Source organism: Vigna umbellata, chromosome 4 (assembly GCF_029865625.1).
Source record: "Vigna umbellata cultivar VRB3 chromosome 4, Vumbellata_1.0, whole genome shotgun sequence".
Lineage (NCBI taxonomy): Eukaryota > Viridiplantae > Streptophyta > Magnoliopsida > Fabales > Fabaceae > Vigna > Vigna umbellata.
Genome location: NC_142168.1, coordinates 18,424,515 through 18,441,796, shown reverse-complemented (window position 1 = coordinate 18,441,796; position 17,282 = coordinate 18,424,515). Strand labels below are relative to the sequence as shown.

Sequence of the window (17,282 nt, the reverse complement as noted above, 5' to 3'; positions counted from 1 at the left end):
GAACCAAAGGTGAGTGAGTTCCTTTCCCTCGTAAAAGGATGTCCCAAGTAGGTCCAAACCCAATATCTCAAACACTACCGTGGTCATAGAGATCATCTTTGACCATGCCCATAATCATTTATTCCATCTTTTGCTCAGGTGAACCATTCAGTTATTATTGGATTCTTATGTTGAGATAATTTCTTAATGCCATTAGAATATTAAGTACATGATGAATGGATTTTCACCTATACCTGGGAAATGTCTTGTGGTCGTTGATGAATATTTTTCATTTTTCTTTGTAATGGAGGTTTTCAACTAACTAAATTTAACAAACCCATGTTTCAGCTAATGTTCCCATAGCATCATTCACTTATTAGGTACCCATTTTGTAAAAATATAGCACCAATCTTGAAATGAAAACTTGAAACCAATCTCTTTCTTTATTCTCGGTGAGATATGAAACCTGAATCCATACTTTGGTGCATTTTTAGGACATTGAGTGAACATTCAGAGGCGTGTTAAGGTATGTTTACGCAATCTTTAAGGACTATAACATATAATTTATATTATTAATTATATATATGTTTGATATGGTTTTCTCTGGTTGGATTTGTGTGATATAGGACTGCAAAGTATTTGAAGGGTAAGATAAGTGGAGGAACCTTTTGGGATTGAAAAAGGAAAGCACCACAAAAGGGTAAGTAGTTATTATGTTTTGTTTAATGAGTAAATAGCTATTGTATTTAGTTTAATTGTTTTGATGTGATTACCATATACATTGTTAATTGAGTAGCCATAAGTTGCTTTGGGTAATTGTAGCTTGATCAAAGAAAGGAAGCTCAGGCTCTTCCTCATCTTTGTTAATTTGTACTATCAAGGAATTACTTCATTCACAAGACGAAAAGATAATATTCCGTTAAACTCTAAAATGGCAAATTATTGAATTTGTTTTTGTTTAGGAATTTGTGGATGCCCACACTGGCCACCTGCTAGCAAGGTTTAGCTCTGCAACTCCTTTCTCTGCCTCATCAAAAAACATCTCTGTCCTCTTTATCTGTCCCTTCATGAATTTACTAGGTTTATCTATAACTTTACCCAGGAAAATGTCATCATCTAAAAGCCTAGCTTTTGCCAATTCATCTTGTGGCAGATATACTCTTCCTCTTGTGGCACTGCAATCATAAAAAACTACACCAAATTACAGAGAACATAGTTTCAATCCTTTTGTGTTTTTATTTAATCTATTCTGTAACCTTGAATTTTTTTGTTTACTTTACGATATCAAGAATATATTCCCTGCCCTTAATTTTTCTTCCCGTGGTTATATGGAGTTATGTTAAAAGGTTTGTGTTGAGACTACATAGCCTCTTTTCTCTATTCAAGAGTTTACTCATTCCAAAATCTACTTTGCTGAAAGTTGGCATACTAGAAATGATAAAGAGTAAGAATCATTGCTTCTTAGACAGTATCAATAAACTTATTACTACATATTTTCCCTTGCTATGGCAACTATGAAAGGATGGTTTTGGGAGAAACTGGATGTCAACAATGCTTTCCTTCATGGAGAGCATCATGAGGAGGTTTACATTGTCCCTCCTCCTAGTTTACTTCCCCTTTGTTGACAATAGCATAATACCTTATCTGCTACTCTTCTTTCTCTTAATTACGAATAATCTTCTGCAGATCAAGCTTTGTTTGTCAAATCTGCTTCTACTTCTTTTACTGCATTATTTGTTTAGGTGGATGATATTGTTTTAATTAGCAATGATATGGCAGAAATTAATCATCCTAAGCACATCTTAGATACCAAATTTAAAATCAAAGACCTAGGATCTTTAAGATACTTTCTCGATCTTGAAATTGCAAGGTCCAAATCTGGAATTCACATGAATCAGAGAAAATATATTCTTGAACTTCTCGATGACAGTGGTTTGATTGGTTCTAAACCTACTAACACTCCTTCTGATCCTTCTATTAAACTTCAAGCAAATCATGGACAACTTTTATCTAATGCTGCTGGTTACTGGCAGTTAGTTGGCAAACTTTTGCATCTCACCATCATCAACCAAGATATTGATTATGTGTACAACAACTCAGCCAATTTCTATGCAAACCTCTTGATACTTATTACAATGCTGCTCAAAGAATCTTTCATTACCTCAATGGATCCCCTGCTCATGGCTTGTTCTTCTTTGCTTCATCAGACCTTAGACTCTCGGCCTTTACCAATTCAGATGAGCTTGCTGTTTGGATACCAGAAGGTCTATCATTGGCTTTTGAGTTTTTGTTGACTCTTCATTGATCTCTTGGAAATCAAAGAAGCAGACTACTGTTTCCTATTCTTCCTCTGCAGTTGAATATAGAGCTTTGGCCAGCCTTACTTGTGAAATCCAATGGTTGGATTTTGTCCTTCATGATATTTATGTTTCCTTGGATCCAAGTGTCGTGTTGGATAATCAATCTGCCATCCACTCATCTCACAATCATGTGTTTAACACACCAAACATATTGAGATCGAATGCCATGTTATTCTCGACAAAATTCAACAAGGCTTAATTTACCTAGTTCTTATTTTTACCTAAGCCTAGCTTGCTGACGCTTTCATTACACCTATTCATCACACCTCTTTTGACATTTTTTGTTACCAAGTTGGGAATTTGTGAACTTCACTGCCCAACTTGACGGGGATTATTACTAGATATTTCCCTTTTAGTTTCTGTTTTTCTAATAGTTGACATAAGCAGTTACAATTTTATTTTTTTGTTTTTTTTCTCTGTTGGTTTTGTAACAGCTATTCAATTATACAAAGTTTTATATAAGCTCTATTTTTCTTTATGTAAGATACCTTTTTCTCAATTTGAATACAATGAGAATTCTTGCAAAATGTGAGAACTAAGAAAACTGTTGTGTCTGCAACCTCTACATAATATAACAACTCAACAATAATGTCTAAGAGTTATAAAAAACTACACTAAATTACAGAGAACATAGTTTCAATCCTTTGGACAACTAAAAGTAGAGTCTAACATAAATAGTATAAAAGCTTTTGCATTGTTAACAATCAGATTTCCGCAAGATCATGCAACAAACTTCTTCACTATTGGTGCATATATTATTTAAACATTGTATGTCATAGACCTAGTTTATATTGTTCAGACCCCTTTTAGGTAAATCAATTTCATCATAAAGTCACATCTATGGGAGTTTCTTTTAATCAACAACCATATTTACTAAAATACAATATCAGGAATATTTTAATCTTTCACATGCAATGACAGAATGTTGTACTGGTGCAGAGAGGCACTTGTCAATTCATACTAAATTTGATAGGAAGTGTTTTGTTCTATTTAATTTATCCTTCACTAATAATTTATTTCAAAAGTCATATATATGTTGATTAATAGTGTTGGTGAATATGCATTAGGGATAAGTTGTATTATAGTGTGTGTGTATATATATATATATATATATATATATATATATATATATATATATATATATATATATATATATATATATATATACTGTAAGGTATGATTGAGGAGGAGCATAGAGAGGTGAATAATTGACGGAGTTGTTTTGGCATTGAAAAGAAAGTAAGATGACTTTTTTAATGCATTGATTGGACAATGCATTAATTCTCTCCTGTAGTGATGGTGCAGCAAAGTAGCTAGGAAGCAACTTCATTGGTTTATTGGAGCAATTTAACTCTCATTTTGGACACATTAGAATTAAAAAATATAATAGAAAATAAAAAGCAGGGAAGGGGAAGGGATGTCTGTAAAACCTATTACATTTTAATTAATTTGACGTGCCAATTTAGGGACTTGAGCAACCCACATCTATCAGACCAATTTAGACTGCTTTACCTAATCTTATAGGCTAAACAAAAGACCTAGGAGGGACATCTTAACTTGAGAAAAATTTCACCACCTTTTCATTTCAGCTTTACTCATCATCAACCTCAATCTATTCTGCACATCACCTTTCAATATTACTATTAACTCACATATTTAGAAATGTATGAGGAATCATCCACAACATACTTCATTTAGGGTGCTGCTTCCATTTTTGAGAATGATAATTAGATGTTTATGATTTTATTCTGCTATAATATGTGTTTATTTTTTTGTTCAAATTTTATTTTGACTTTGATACAGGAGCTGAAGTGGTTCACAAGTGTGGGGTACCTCATTGGGAAGGCTTAAAGTGTTGTACAGTGAAGCAAAAGATCTATCAGAAACTGAAGCAAGGTATGTTTACTCTTGACTTTTGCTCTGTGTTGTTTTCTTTGTCCGTTGTGTGTATGGTGTGGTTGTCCTGTGTGTGGTCTGATTTCTTAGGACTCCATTAAGATGTGTTCATTTCTTACGATAACCATTGTTGCCAAATCAATACCCATTGTCCCTACCACCACTCGTATACTTAAAATATGTTCCAACTTCAACACTCTAAATTTTCTTGTTCATTACAAACTATATAAGTTAAATTAATTAGATTCTCTGAACCCAGGTCTAGTGGTTGTGTTTTGACTCATTAAGCACATTTTAGGCTACCTAGACTAGCTAGAATTAGGAATTTTATTCTGCTTTATTTTTTTGATATATTCTTTATTTTAGACTTTGATTAGGATCATACTAAACATGTTAGCTATTAAGATCATGCATTTAGGCATTACTAAACATTCAGACCCAAATTGCAAACATATGCATAACTACCTTGGTGTTCTTACTTTAAAACTTGTTCATCCACTTTCCAATGACTTTTTCTGTTTTGTTGATTCCAGTAGGGATTTTATTATTCAAACATTTTTGTTTAATGTTAGATTCATGTTGGTATCATGTTTATACAGTTTTAAGTCATTTTACAGAATTTGACCGATTAAGTTGTTTTCTAGGTTCACATGCGTCTATATAATTAGGCCTTTCTTATTCATTACACATTCTATCCAATTCTGCATTTTAGCATGTAATTAGCATCATATTAAGCATGTAATAATCATAAAATCATCCAAATATAACCTTCAATATATCAGAATTAAACTTAGGAGAAAACCAATTTGATGTTAACACTAGTTTTGACTAGTTTGCTCTCAAATTTGGTATCACCACTGATTTTACATTTCTCTTATTCCAGTACTGTTTTGAGCATTTTATTATCTTTCTTTAATGATGTCTGAACCCCGAATTACCCCATTCCATGCATTTTACATGTTTTGACTCATTAAGCACATTTTAGCCTACCTAGACTTAAGAATTTTGTAGTTGACTGCCCCTCTATTACTTTATTATAAATTGATATGTGATGTTCTTTCTTTTGTAGTTGCACTCGGTACCTGCAATCCAGTATAGAACAAGCTTATTTTGACAATCAACCAAAGCTCCTAGTAAGACCTAAACCTTCAAATAATTGTCCTTTTGCAAATGTATGCTTATGCAACTGTATGTAACATATTAGGAGGGTTATTTAGTTCTTTAAATGTTGATTTTTTAATTAAAATTATTTATCTAAACAATTAAACACATCAAGCACTATCTACCCTAATTTGATATTTCTTTAACTATGCTTGGTTGTAGTGAAAGTTTTAGCTCAACGTTGTAGCTTGGCCAATATCCTTCTATATTGAAAGCTTAAAACAATATTGTACATAGTGATTAATATAAAACAATAATATTGTACATAGTGATTAACATGTACAAAATAAGTATTAAGATAGAGACATGTTGAAAAACATTCTAAGATAGAGAGAAGAGGACCTAAATTAATTTAGGTTATTCTTTAGGAAGCCATTTGATAGGGTACGTGTCATAATATAGAGACGTATATTAAGCATTGGCTAATTGTTTTATAATCAATTTATGTACAGAACATGGATCGTTCTCCACCAAATCGTGCATGGATGTACGAAAGGTGTCATAGAGGAAGAGGTGCTTTGAAAGAGTCTTTTGTATTAGGTGTTGAAGAGTTTATAATTAAAGCTTGTGAACAAGAACGTTATCATAGAGATGGGGGTCTTCGATGTCCATGTTTAAAGTGCGATTGTACAAAGATTCTGCACGAAAGAGTTGTGAAGGTTCACCTTTACAAGAACGGTTTCAAGCCTAATTATTTCATTTGGGAGGATCATGGGGAAAGATTGCCAGAAGATGATGTACAGAATCATCAAAGTTGGATGGCTGTAGAGACGGAATGTGGTCAAATTAACCAATTTCAAACAATGGAAGACATTGTGCATGATGCTCTTAGGAAAAATGAGTCGTGCCAAGCATCTACTTCTAATAACATTGAAGAGGCTCCGAATGAAGAAACACAAAGGTTTTTTAATTTTTTGTTGGATGCAAACCAACCGTTGTATGGAGGAGCATCAGACTCGAAATTATCAATGTGTGTCAGACTATTAGCTTGCAAGTCAAATTGGGATATTCCTAACCAATGCATAGATTTTATTGCAAAAATGGTTATGGATGCAACACCTATCAAATCAGGTTTGCCTAAAACATACTACGATGCAAAAAAGTGTGTATCAAAGTTGGGATTACAATCGCAGAGGATTGATTGTTGCGTGGACGGTTGCATGCTCTTCTATGATAATGAATATGGTAAGAATGATGGCACGTTGCTTGAATGCAAATTTTGTGGAAAGCCAAGATATCAACCACGTAACACGGGAGCAACTACTACAAAACAAGTTCCTATGAAATCAATGTTTTATTTGCCATTAATTCCCAGACTACAAAGAATGTATGCCTCAACACAAACTGCAGGACAAATGACATGGCACTATCAGAACATGTCAACGAATGGTGTTTTGCGTCATCCATGCGATGGAGAGGCTTGGAAGCACTTTGATAGAGTATATCCTGACTTTGGTATCGAGCCACGCAATGTACGACTCGATTTATGCTCTGACGGTTTTAACCCATATGTACAGGCATCAAATATACCATATTCATGTTGGCCAGTTATTTTCACCCCTTATAATCTTCCTCAAGAAATGTGCATGTCTAAACCTTACATGTTCTTGACATGTCTCATTCCCGGGCCATTCAATCCAAAGGTTGGCATAGATGTGTACTTAGAGCCCTTGATAGACGAATTGAAGAAGCTGTGGATGGGTGTGATAACATATGATATTTCAAGGAAAGAAAACTTTATTTTGAGGGCCATGCTAATGTGGACAATTAATGATTTTCCTGCTTATGGTATGTTGTGTGGCTGGAGCACTCATGGTAAACTGGCATGCCCACATTGCATGGAGCATACAATGGCTTTTAGATTATATCATGGGGCAAAAAATTCATGGTTTGACTCCCATCGAAGGTTTTTACCGAATGACCATGCTTTTAGGAGGAATAGGAATGCTTTCAAGAAAGGGGAAGTGGAGATGGATGACGCACCACCATATCTTACGGGACCAGAAGTTTGGAATAGAATCAATGGTTATCCTAAAATAACTGAAAATGGTGCACCAAGAATTGATGGATACAGTGAGTGGCATAATTGGACGAAAAAAAGCATCTTTTGGGATCTACCCTATTGGAAGGATAATTTGTTAAGGCATAATCTTGACTTCATGCACATTGAAAAAAATTTCTTTGACAACATCTTTAATACTGTGATGAATGTTGCGGGGAAGACAAAAGACAATGACAAGGCCCGAATGGATATAGCTTTGTACTGTAGACGAAAAGATTTGGAGCTAAAAAGTCATAGCAATGGAAACATGTATAAGCCAAAAGCAAATTATACACTTTCAACAGACCAAACAAAACAAGTCTGTCATTGGGTAAAAGGTCTTAGGATGCCTGATGGATATTCTTCTAACTTGTCAAGGTGTGTTGATGTGAATAGGGGAAAGCTCATTGGGATGAAAAGTCATGACTGCCATGTGTTTATGGAATGCTTACTTCCTATAGCATTTAGTTCTTTATCGTCTCATGTTCTGAATCCCATTACAGAGATAAGTCATTTCTTTAGAGATTTGTGTTCTACCACATTGAATAAGGACGACCTAGCGAAGATGGAAGAAAACATTCCAATCATTCTTTGCAAGATGGAGAGAATATTTCCTCCCTCATTCTTTGATTCTATGGAACATCTCCCTATCCATCTTCCATATGAGGCACGACTTGGTGGACCAGTCCACTATAGGTGGATGCACCCATTTGAAAGGTGACAATATGACATGTTATTGTTCAATTTACTAGGCATAATTCAAAAACCCTAACACATCAGTTTCAAATTTGTAGGTTCATGGGATATGCTAAACGTTCAATAAAGAATAAAGCTAGGCTTGAAGGATCTATTTGCGCATCATACTTGCACAGAGAAACAACTCATTTTTGTTCTCACTATTTCAAAAACTTCATGTTAACACCACAAAGCAGTAGAAATGAAGTAGACATTCAAATAGAAAGCTTTACAACAACATTATCAGTGTTTGACCAACCTGGCCGTCATTCTGGGAGGGAATCAACACATTGGTTAAGTGATGAAGAATTGTGATCAGCTCATGTTCATGTATTGATCAATTGCAATGAAGTTGAACCTTACCTTGAGTAAGCCTCCCAAAATAAAATATATTTCCCAATTCTTTCATTTGATATAATTAATTGTCTTTGATCTAATCTGGTCGTACATGTCGACAGCTCATTCTTACATACCTATCAACTATCTGAGTCAAACAGTTCGACATACATACATGCTAATTTTGCATTGTGGTTCAGGCAAAAAGTACGACTTCCTATCATTCTTACACATTCATTTCTTCCTTAATTCTTTAATAATTACATTGTTGAATAGTTTCATATCCTTATTGGTTGTAGGTTCATAACGATCCTTTAAGTGTGAGAAACCAACATCTTAGAGATTTATCACTTGCTTCTTTAAGGTGTGTAAAGGAATGGCACACCTTCTTTGCTAATGGATACAAATTTCATACCCATGCATGGAGTCAGGGCAAGAGGACAATAAATAGTGGGGTTCATGTTAAAGGGCTAACAGAAGGAGGTCAAGATGATTTCTATGGTGTCATTAAACCCATCTATGAGTTGGAATACAATTCAACAACCACTGAAAAGAAAATTGTATTATTTTATTGTGATTGGTTTGATCCATCAAGAGTAGGTACAAGGGTGGATTCAAAGTATGGCATTGTGGATATTCGAATGGATAAAAGATATGCGTTGTTTGATCCTTTTATAATTGCACATAATGTACAACAAGTGTATTATGTACCATATCCTACATCACGCACGGACAAACGAGGTTGGTGTGTTGCGATAAAAACGAAGCCTAGAGGTCGCATTGATTCTAATGATGTAGAAGCCGATGTGCCATACCAAGTGGAGAAAATGTCACATGTTAATGACATCATTGAAGTTGAAGAAGTAGTCTGATTACAAGATGTAGAAGCTGGTCTTGAAGAAGTGGACCCTAACAATATTTCATCATTTCAAGGGCAAATAGATGAAGATACAACGGAATCAGAAGAATACAATGCAGAAGGAGAGGGTGAAGATGACAATGAAGATGAATTTCATAGTTCTAGCACTGAATGAGTTAGAGTGTTCCTCCTTATTTTTGTTGCATTTATAATGTTGTCCACAATCTTAAGACTTATCAATGTAAATCTTTTGTTAAACCTTTACTAATACAGTTTTATTGGAAAGCCAGAAACAATGTGACTTCATCTGTTGTTGATGTGTTTGGTTTTTACTCGTGTTTTTGGTTTGTTTTTGGAGTACAATATTGTTTTTGGAGTACTTGTTACACATTTTTATCTCTGATTGTACTATTTCTAAATTTTCTTTTGTTCTATTGTATAAAAATATATATTATGTTCAAGAATATGGCATCAGGTGCTTCTGGCCCTCCTAATCCACCTTCAGGAAATCCTGATAAGGGGAAGGGGAAGAAATCTTATGTAGTGAAGTTGATGACACGTTTCAATAATGAAATTGGTTCAACCAGTCAGCCAACTACACCTACCTCTACCTCCATTGGTAGATCTGTTCCACCTCCATTAGTTGTTCCTACCTTTACTCCCACTCCACATCAAGTTCCTACATCTACACCTACCTCCATTGGTACATCTCTTCCACCTCCGATACAAGTGCCTGGCTTGACACCCACTCCATACCAAGTGCCTCCTCATGGAATGGCTTCACTCTCTCCCAATGTTGGTTCTAACCCATCAACTCCCAGAAATATTGCACCATCACCTGGTATAGAGGACGCAAATCCACATTCCAGTTCAGCCGCCAATTACGTGGAAGAATGTTCCAATAGTCGTCCAATGATTAGACCTGTTGGAGGAGGGTAAGGAATAAATTAACTCAATTAATATATAGACAATTCATTGTTGTATTATTCTAATGTTTGACTTTAATTTTGGTTTAGGTTTTATCCTACAAAGACTGCATCGAAGGCAATCACAGCCACCATCAAGCAACAGTTTGATGAGCCATGGCTAACATGGGGCTCAATCCCTAAGTCAACCAAATATGTCTTCTTCGAACGTTTTAAGGTACACATTTTTCAATCCCAATCCTGTTACACTAAGCAATTATTCTCTGTATGTGTAAATCAAACCTATTATACATGTGTATAAAAGATAATAGAATATTGCAATCTTCCTGGAATAAAGTCAATAGTTGGTGTCCAGCATTTAATTTTTACTGCAACAACACCAGCTACCTGAAATACAAAATAATCCAATGCATGCATGTTTCCAGCCCCTTGTTTGTTGTGTGATTCAACTCTGCTGCATTTAATTTATACTTTGAATTTGTTTACGTATTCAAACCTATTATTTCTAATATAATAGAGAAAGGTTTCATGGAAGCCTGAAGATGAGGAAAAGGTAAAAAAAATTATCACACCAAGGCATCTCATAGACTCTCAAAGATGTATAAAAAAGCTAGAACTCTAGGAAAAAGACCTGATTGGCTGGGGGACGATACTTGGAATGCTCTTTTGGAAAAGTGGAACATGCCACTTTATAGACAAAAGTGTGAAACGACAAAGAAGAATCGGACATCTGAAAAGGGTGGTTGTTTGCACACTAAAGGATCTATAAGCGTGCATGAGCATGCTATTCGTTTGGTATGTAACTTGTACATTTTTTTTCTTATATTTGTAATCATAAACTTTACAAATATTTATTAACAACTCATTTTGTTTGCAGTCACAGGAGCTTGGTCGGTCTGTGCATGTTGATGAAATATTTCAGCAGACACATATTCGTCAATCAACAGGGGAATTTGTGGACGAAAGGTCTAAGCGGACCCATGTAAGTTTGTACTAAGTCTATCACATTATAAAATTTCGGTTTTTAAACCTCATGTTTAATGATAATATTTATTCATTTAACAGGAACAATTTGTTGCAAAATTTTCTCAAATAAGATCTGAGACTGCATCTGTTGGTGTCTCAGCATCTTCTCCTCTAGACCCTGCGGAGGAGGAAAGATTGAGAAACCGATGTTGGTTAGAGGCTACTGGTGGAAAATACAAGGGACGCGTATACGGCATTGGAAATGTCACTTCCCAAGATGACTGTGTTGATAGTTACATCCAACAGACACAGGCATCTTCTACTGCTCAACAACAAAATTCAGAAGAAATTGTTAACCTGAAATCGCAGTTACACCAATATGGTCAGCAGCTTGAAAAGTTTGAAGGCTTTATTGGCGTCCTCCTGCCATTCCTTCCGCCTTCAGCAGCCGTAGCTGCACAAGACTTTTTAAACCTCCAAAATCCTCAAGTTCAAAATGAAGTACCCAATGATGTCCAACCAGAACAGCAACCTCCAGAACAGCAACCACCACACCAGCAACCACCAGATGAACAACCACAAGATGGAAATGATTATATGCATTATTAGGCATTTTATAGAACTTATTTCCATTACTGTTGAACTTATTTAGAACCACAACCACAATCCGTTTATGAACTTACCTATTGTTTAATCTTGTAGTTATGTTGATGTAAACAATATTTATGTATTCATATACAATGTTTCCTTTATGGATTAAGTGTATCTAAAAAGCTTATGGGATTTATATGTCAATGTGCAATGTATAATGTCCAGATTTGCTTATATCAATTGTGAATGTTGACTATAATGTCCAGGTCTACTTCTATATTGTGCATGGAGAACTGCCATATACAGGGTATATATTTAGCTCTTCTTCCGTATATCGGCTATATACGGATTTATCCGTATATAAGTTATATACGGATTTATCTGTATATAAGTTATATACGGATTTATCCGTATATAAGTTATATACGGATGATGGACAAATTTGTAAGCACCAAAATATGATGTCACAAACTTGTTTCACAATCGGCAAGTATGACCGAATCGTTTCAAGTAATAAACTTGGTAATACCAAGTATCGTTCTCCCAAAGGACTCACGGCCTAGTTTAGTTATGTGATTTGTTGATTAGCTAAGACTTAAGAACACAATAATTGAAGTTTAATATGCAAAGACGAAAATTAAATATGTATGCATGAATTGATCAATGACAAAGACAAAAGATAAACACTTTCAAGGAAATATATGAATGAATATGTTGTTGGGGGTCAATTTCATCTCATCCACTCTCATATATTTTAGGAATTCAACATTCAAATCATCATTGTTAATGCCACTCTCTAATGTACCATTCTAGATGGCTTCTCCCTAATCAAATAGTTCATACAATTCCTAGCATTCCTAATGATTAGTTCATGAGTGCAGGAGCTTAAAGGCAACCAATATAATATTGTCAGTATAATATTGGGAGAAATTCCCCGGATCTAGATTTCCCCGTACGTGTCCGTATCAACAAAACCAATAATCATGCATTAGAATGAGTTAAACAATGCAAGCATTGAGCAAAGAGGAAAAACCCTAACTAATGATGAAAGAAAGCATATGTCTTAATTCAAAGATGTACTCAACAAATCCATATATGAGAGCTTCAAGAGATTACTTTGATTCCCCAACAAACATACAAGGTTTAGTTCACCATATTCATGGTGAACCTAGATGAATAACAATGAAAGTATGAAAGAATAAACCCAATAAAGGTGAAGAGGTAGCCTGAGCATCCAAGATCCTCCTTCAAAGGGGTGAAAGAGAGAGTGTTTGCCTCGTTTCTGCCAAAGATGCCTAACTATAGGACGTGCAAGCCCTTATATACTAATCTAGAGTTACAAAAGATTACAAAAGTCCAAGCCCAAAAAGTGCCGCTCAGCGGTATTTACCGCTCAGCGGTGATTGCGCGTCTTCTTTCTTCCCCTCAGCGGCCATTTTGCCCCTCAGCGGTTCCAACGTCACCTCTTGAGTGCCGCTCAGCGGTAGTTTGCCGCTGAGCGGTGCCTTCGACTTCTCCTTTTTGCACTCTTTCTTGTCTTTTCGAATGTCCTCTCTCTTATTCTTCACTTCTTTCACCAAATTCACCTCAAAACCTGCACAAGAACACTTAAATCAAGCATAAACCTGTCCAGCTCTCTTATTTCTGAAAATATAAACAAAAGGCATGATTTCAAGCTAGTTTCTAAGTCTAAAGGTTGCTTTTAGTATCAACTTTAAGCATGAAAATAACAGTTTTTCAACTGTTATCAACGGATATATACGGATTTTTCCGTATATAAAGCTAGCTACGACAGTATTATATACGGATTTTCGCCCGTATGTAATCCGTATATAACCAAGTATTATATACGGATTTTAGGTCTTATATACGGATTTCTACTGTATGTAATTCACTTTTTTCTTGTAGTGATAGATGAATCTGGTATGACACTTGTTGATTTTCGAAAGGTTGGTTATGGAGACGAACGTTCATCATGGCATATCAAGCAAGTCAGGTTTTTTATGTCAAAGATCCTACGTCTGACCATTGGTATGTTGCTCTCCAAGGAAAAAGGCAAATTGAAGATAAAGAAGAGAATCTAAGTAATCTTCATATCGCGGACAACCATCCATTTAAAACGACAATAAATTTGGATGACGACCCTCTAATTGATGATATACAAGCAATACGAGAAGATCACAATGAGAGAATATATATGACCAATCCATATGATTATGTATGAATTTCATGTTTGTGTAAATATTTATGGCTTTTGTTAAATAATATATGTTATTTTATAAGTGTTTTATTTATCTTTCATCTTATTTATTGTGACAGATATATGGCTGAGTCACCTCATTCGTCAGGCGATGAAGTCCCCACCACTTCCAGACGGACAAGAGGAGCAACGAGGTTACGAAAGTTTATACTTAGAAGAAATGCAGTTGAGAGGACACCTGTCATTATTGACGTGGTCACTGGAGTTGCATCTGGCCCAAATGCAGATGTATTTAGGTCTTACCTTAGAGTACTAACACGTGATCGTATCTCTATACTTAGTCCATCCTTTGACCATGTTTTTGAGGCTGATCGGAATCTCATCTGGCAAGATCTATTGGTAAGTTAAGCAATATTGCTCCAAATTCTATATTCATTATATTGATAAATCTGTATTGATATAAGGTTATTACTTTATTTGTTGTAGATAACATTTGATATGCCAAACGTCGAGAGCTTAAGGAATATATATATTTGGACCAAAAAGTAATGAAAATCCATGTTCCAAATATTCAGCAATTGACGAAGAAACATGGCGTCAGTTTGTAGAGCTTCGTTCATCCGAGGCGTGGCAGGTAAGTGTAGTAAAATCATTCAATTAATCATTCATAATTCTCTACTATGACAATTGTCTCATTTTGTCACAGGAAAAAAGGTCAAAAGAATGGGGAATAAGCGCTTAGAATAAAAATCCACACCTACTATCTCGTGGTGGATATAGGAAGCTTGAAGAAAAACTGATGAAGCAGAAGTCAGATAGTAGACTTCCACTTTCTGAGGGTGGTGACCCTTCTCCTCCTCCGTCACCACCATCTCGGCACGAGAAGTGGAAGTTAGCCCGTATAAGACCATCGGGCTCCTACACTTCCGAGTCTGCCAGAGAAATATTTGAAAGAATTGTAAGATGTCATTTCTTATATTTTTACATTAATTTTGTTATATATATTACATAGATCTTTCTAATGATTTTGAACTTTTGTTATGTGACAGGACTACTTGGTTGAGCAGAGCTCCCAAGGTCAATTCACACAAGAAGGTCGTCAGGATATTCTTGCCACAACTATTGGACGACTTGAGCACCCAGGACGGGTGAGTGGTGCTAGGACTGGCATAGGCATAAAACAGTTTTTTGGGTCTTCCTCGCGTCCATATTCATACGAAAAGATGAAGGAGGACATAAGAAAAGAGATGACGCAGGAGATCACAAAGAAGATTCGGACATAGGGTTATGATGAAGTTGCTGAAATGGTTGTACGCCAGTTCCAACAACATTATTAGGATTATGACAATCGTCCTCCGTCATCTCCTGTAGCGGAACATGTTGTGCCTCCTACAGGTAAACTTATTTATTTTTGGTTACTAATTTACTTTTTGCATAACCTAACATTTAATTTGATAGGTAGAAGTAGTAAAGGAAGTTGTTTAGCTGCCGGTGCCCTAGGGGACGACATGGATGAAACTCGTCCATGTCAGTTATATATTCTTTCTGATACTGGGACCATGCTAGTGGCTCGTGGTACAGTTTATGAGACAGCCACTGTAGTGCATGGTGTACAACTTTCATAAGATGAGTTCAAGGTCACGGTGGATGAAGTTGTCATAGGAGATGTCGTTCTTCCTGTGCCTACAGATGAGTTCTTCACTGTGGAAGAAGCATTTAAGTCCTTTGTCGCCTGGCCTAAACATTTGGTTGGTGATGTATCTAATTCCCCGGTAAACACTCGTACTATATACTTCTCAATTTCAATATTTACTTCTAATTGACGTTATAACATAACCATTTTTGCATTTAACAGCAGATAGGTCAAGAGGGAAGTCGTACACCGAAGAAGACTCATTTATCTAAGGATGACCCTCTTGGTGCGTTAGACGAGCTTGCTAAAATCATTTCAGATGCGCCGATGATTGTACACTAGGATTCTACTACATTTGGAAGAGAAGCTCAGATCCCATTGTACTTGCATCATCAAGATGTTAGGGAGCTTGCGTCGGGTAGAGAAGAAATTAATATTGCACTCATTCAGCTGTGGATGATGTAAGTTTATGAAAACTTTTTTATAAAATTCTATTTTATCAACTTACTTATATCAAATTATTTCTTCATTTTAGGTATATGTTTGATGTTAGTAACAAGAAGGGGTTCAACCATGTATATGGGTTCATTGACCCCTCCATGACTCATGAAAGAAATAAATAAATTTGATGATATCCAAACATACATCACCACCTGCTTTGGAATGGGGAAGGAGATATATTTTATCCCTTATATACTTGGGTAAGTGAAGTTTGTTAACTTTAAAGTTTCATTTATTAATTTTGGTATATGACAATTAAGTTATTACCAATTTCAGGTGTCATTGGCAGCTACTTGTGATCTCCATACCGAAGAACACTGTTGTCTGGTTTTATTCATTGCAGAAGTCTCCTCCCAGCCCTCTTAGACATGTAGTAGATTGGTAAGAATCTCAATGTTTCGACTTTTTTGTTATATAAATGTATGCTAAAGGAATTTTTTTTAATAGTTCCCTTGCAACACATATGATGTTATTTGGGAGATCTACTGCTACAACTAAAAAGCTTGCATGGGTTGCCCTTAAGGTTTGGTATTTTAGTCCATACTTTTGTTACATTTGGTTCCATTCAAATGATGTTACTTAACATTTTATAATTATGATGATATATTGTAGTGTAATAGACAAATTGGATCATATGAATATGGTTACTACGTTATGCTTTGGATGATGACCATCATTCGTGCACATTACACCAGTGGATGGGAAACAGTAATATTTAGGTTTGAATTTTATTTTCTCTATAGTTTGGATTTTATATACACTAATTGAAATCATTCTGTTTTATGCAGAGATTTAATAGGACTGCTCCAATCCCAGATAAGTCAATTCAACTTGTGAGGAAAACACTTGCTAAATATGTAATTCATTTATATAATAGTATGTAGTAGATATTAGGATATAGTAAGTTCTAAGTATATGTTTCTTAGTTTATGTTTCTAGGTTGTTCTATGCTTTTCTACATTATTATAAGTTTAACTTTGTACATTGCATTGATTTATGCTTGAAACTTGATTTATGATTATATTGGATTGATTTATGCTTCTAAGAAGTTGATTTATGATTCCATTCAATATATTTATGTTTTAATATAATTTTCAT

At 35.2% G+C, this 17,282-nt stretch overlaps 2 protein-coding genes across 2 annotated transcripts; both read left to right on the top strand.

Annotated features, from left to right (window-relative positions):
- The first annotated feature begins 5,851 nt into the window (after positions 1-5,851).
- Positions 5,852-8,158, top strand: LOC148199428 (uncharacterized). The gene has a single exon (XM_088111399.1). It carries the CDS (start codon positions 5,852-5,854, stop codon positions 8,156-8,158), a length of 2,307 nt encoding a protein of 768 aa, XP_087967525.1.
- A 2,732-nt stretch (positions 8,159-10,890) lies between these two features.
- On the top strand, positions 10,891-11,868 carry LOC124834790 (uncharacterized). Its single transcript, XM_047309581.2, has 3 exons — positions 10,891-11,088; positions 11,171-11,275; positions 11,359-11,868. The coding sequence occupies exons 1-3, from the start codon at positions 10,891-10,893 to the stop codon at positions 11,866-11,868; spliced, it is 813 nt and encodes a 270-aa protein (XP_047165537.2).
- Positions 11,869-17,282: the final 5,414 nt, after the last annotated feature.

Coding starts and splice junctions, on each gene's coding strand:
- LOC124834790 (XM_047309581.2), top strand. CDS start 10,891: ATGTATAAAAAAGCTAGAACTCTAGGAAAAAGACCTGATTGGCTGGGG. Junction 11,089..11,170: donor ATGAGCATGCTATTCGTTTG/GTATGTAACTTG, acceptor TTTTGTTTGCAG/TCACAGGAGCTTGGTCGGTC. Junction 11,276..11,358: donor AAAGGTCTAAGCGGACCCAT/GTAAGTTTGTAC, acceptor TTCATTTAACAG/GAACAATTTGTTGCAAAATT.
- LOC148199428 (XM_088111399.1), top strand. CDS start 5,852: ATGGATCGTTCTCCACCAAATCGTGCATGGATGTACGAAAGGTGTCAT.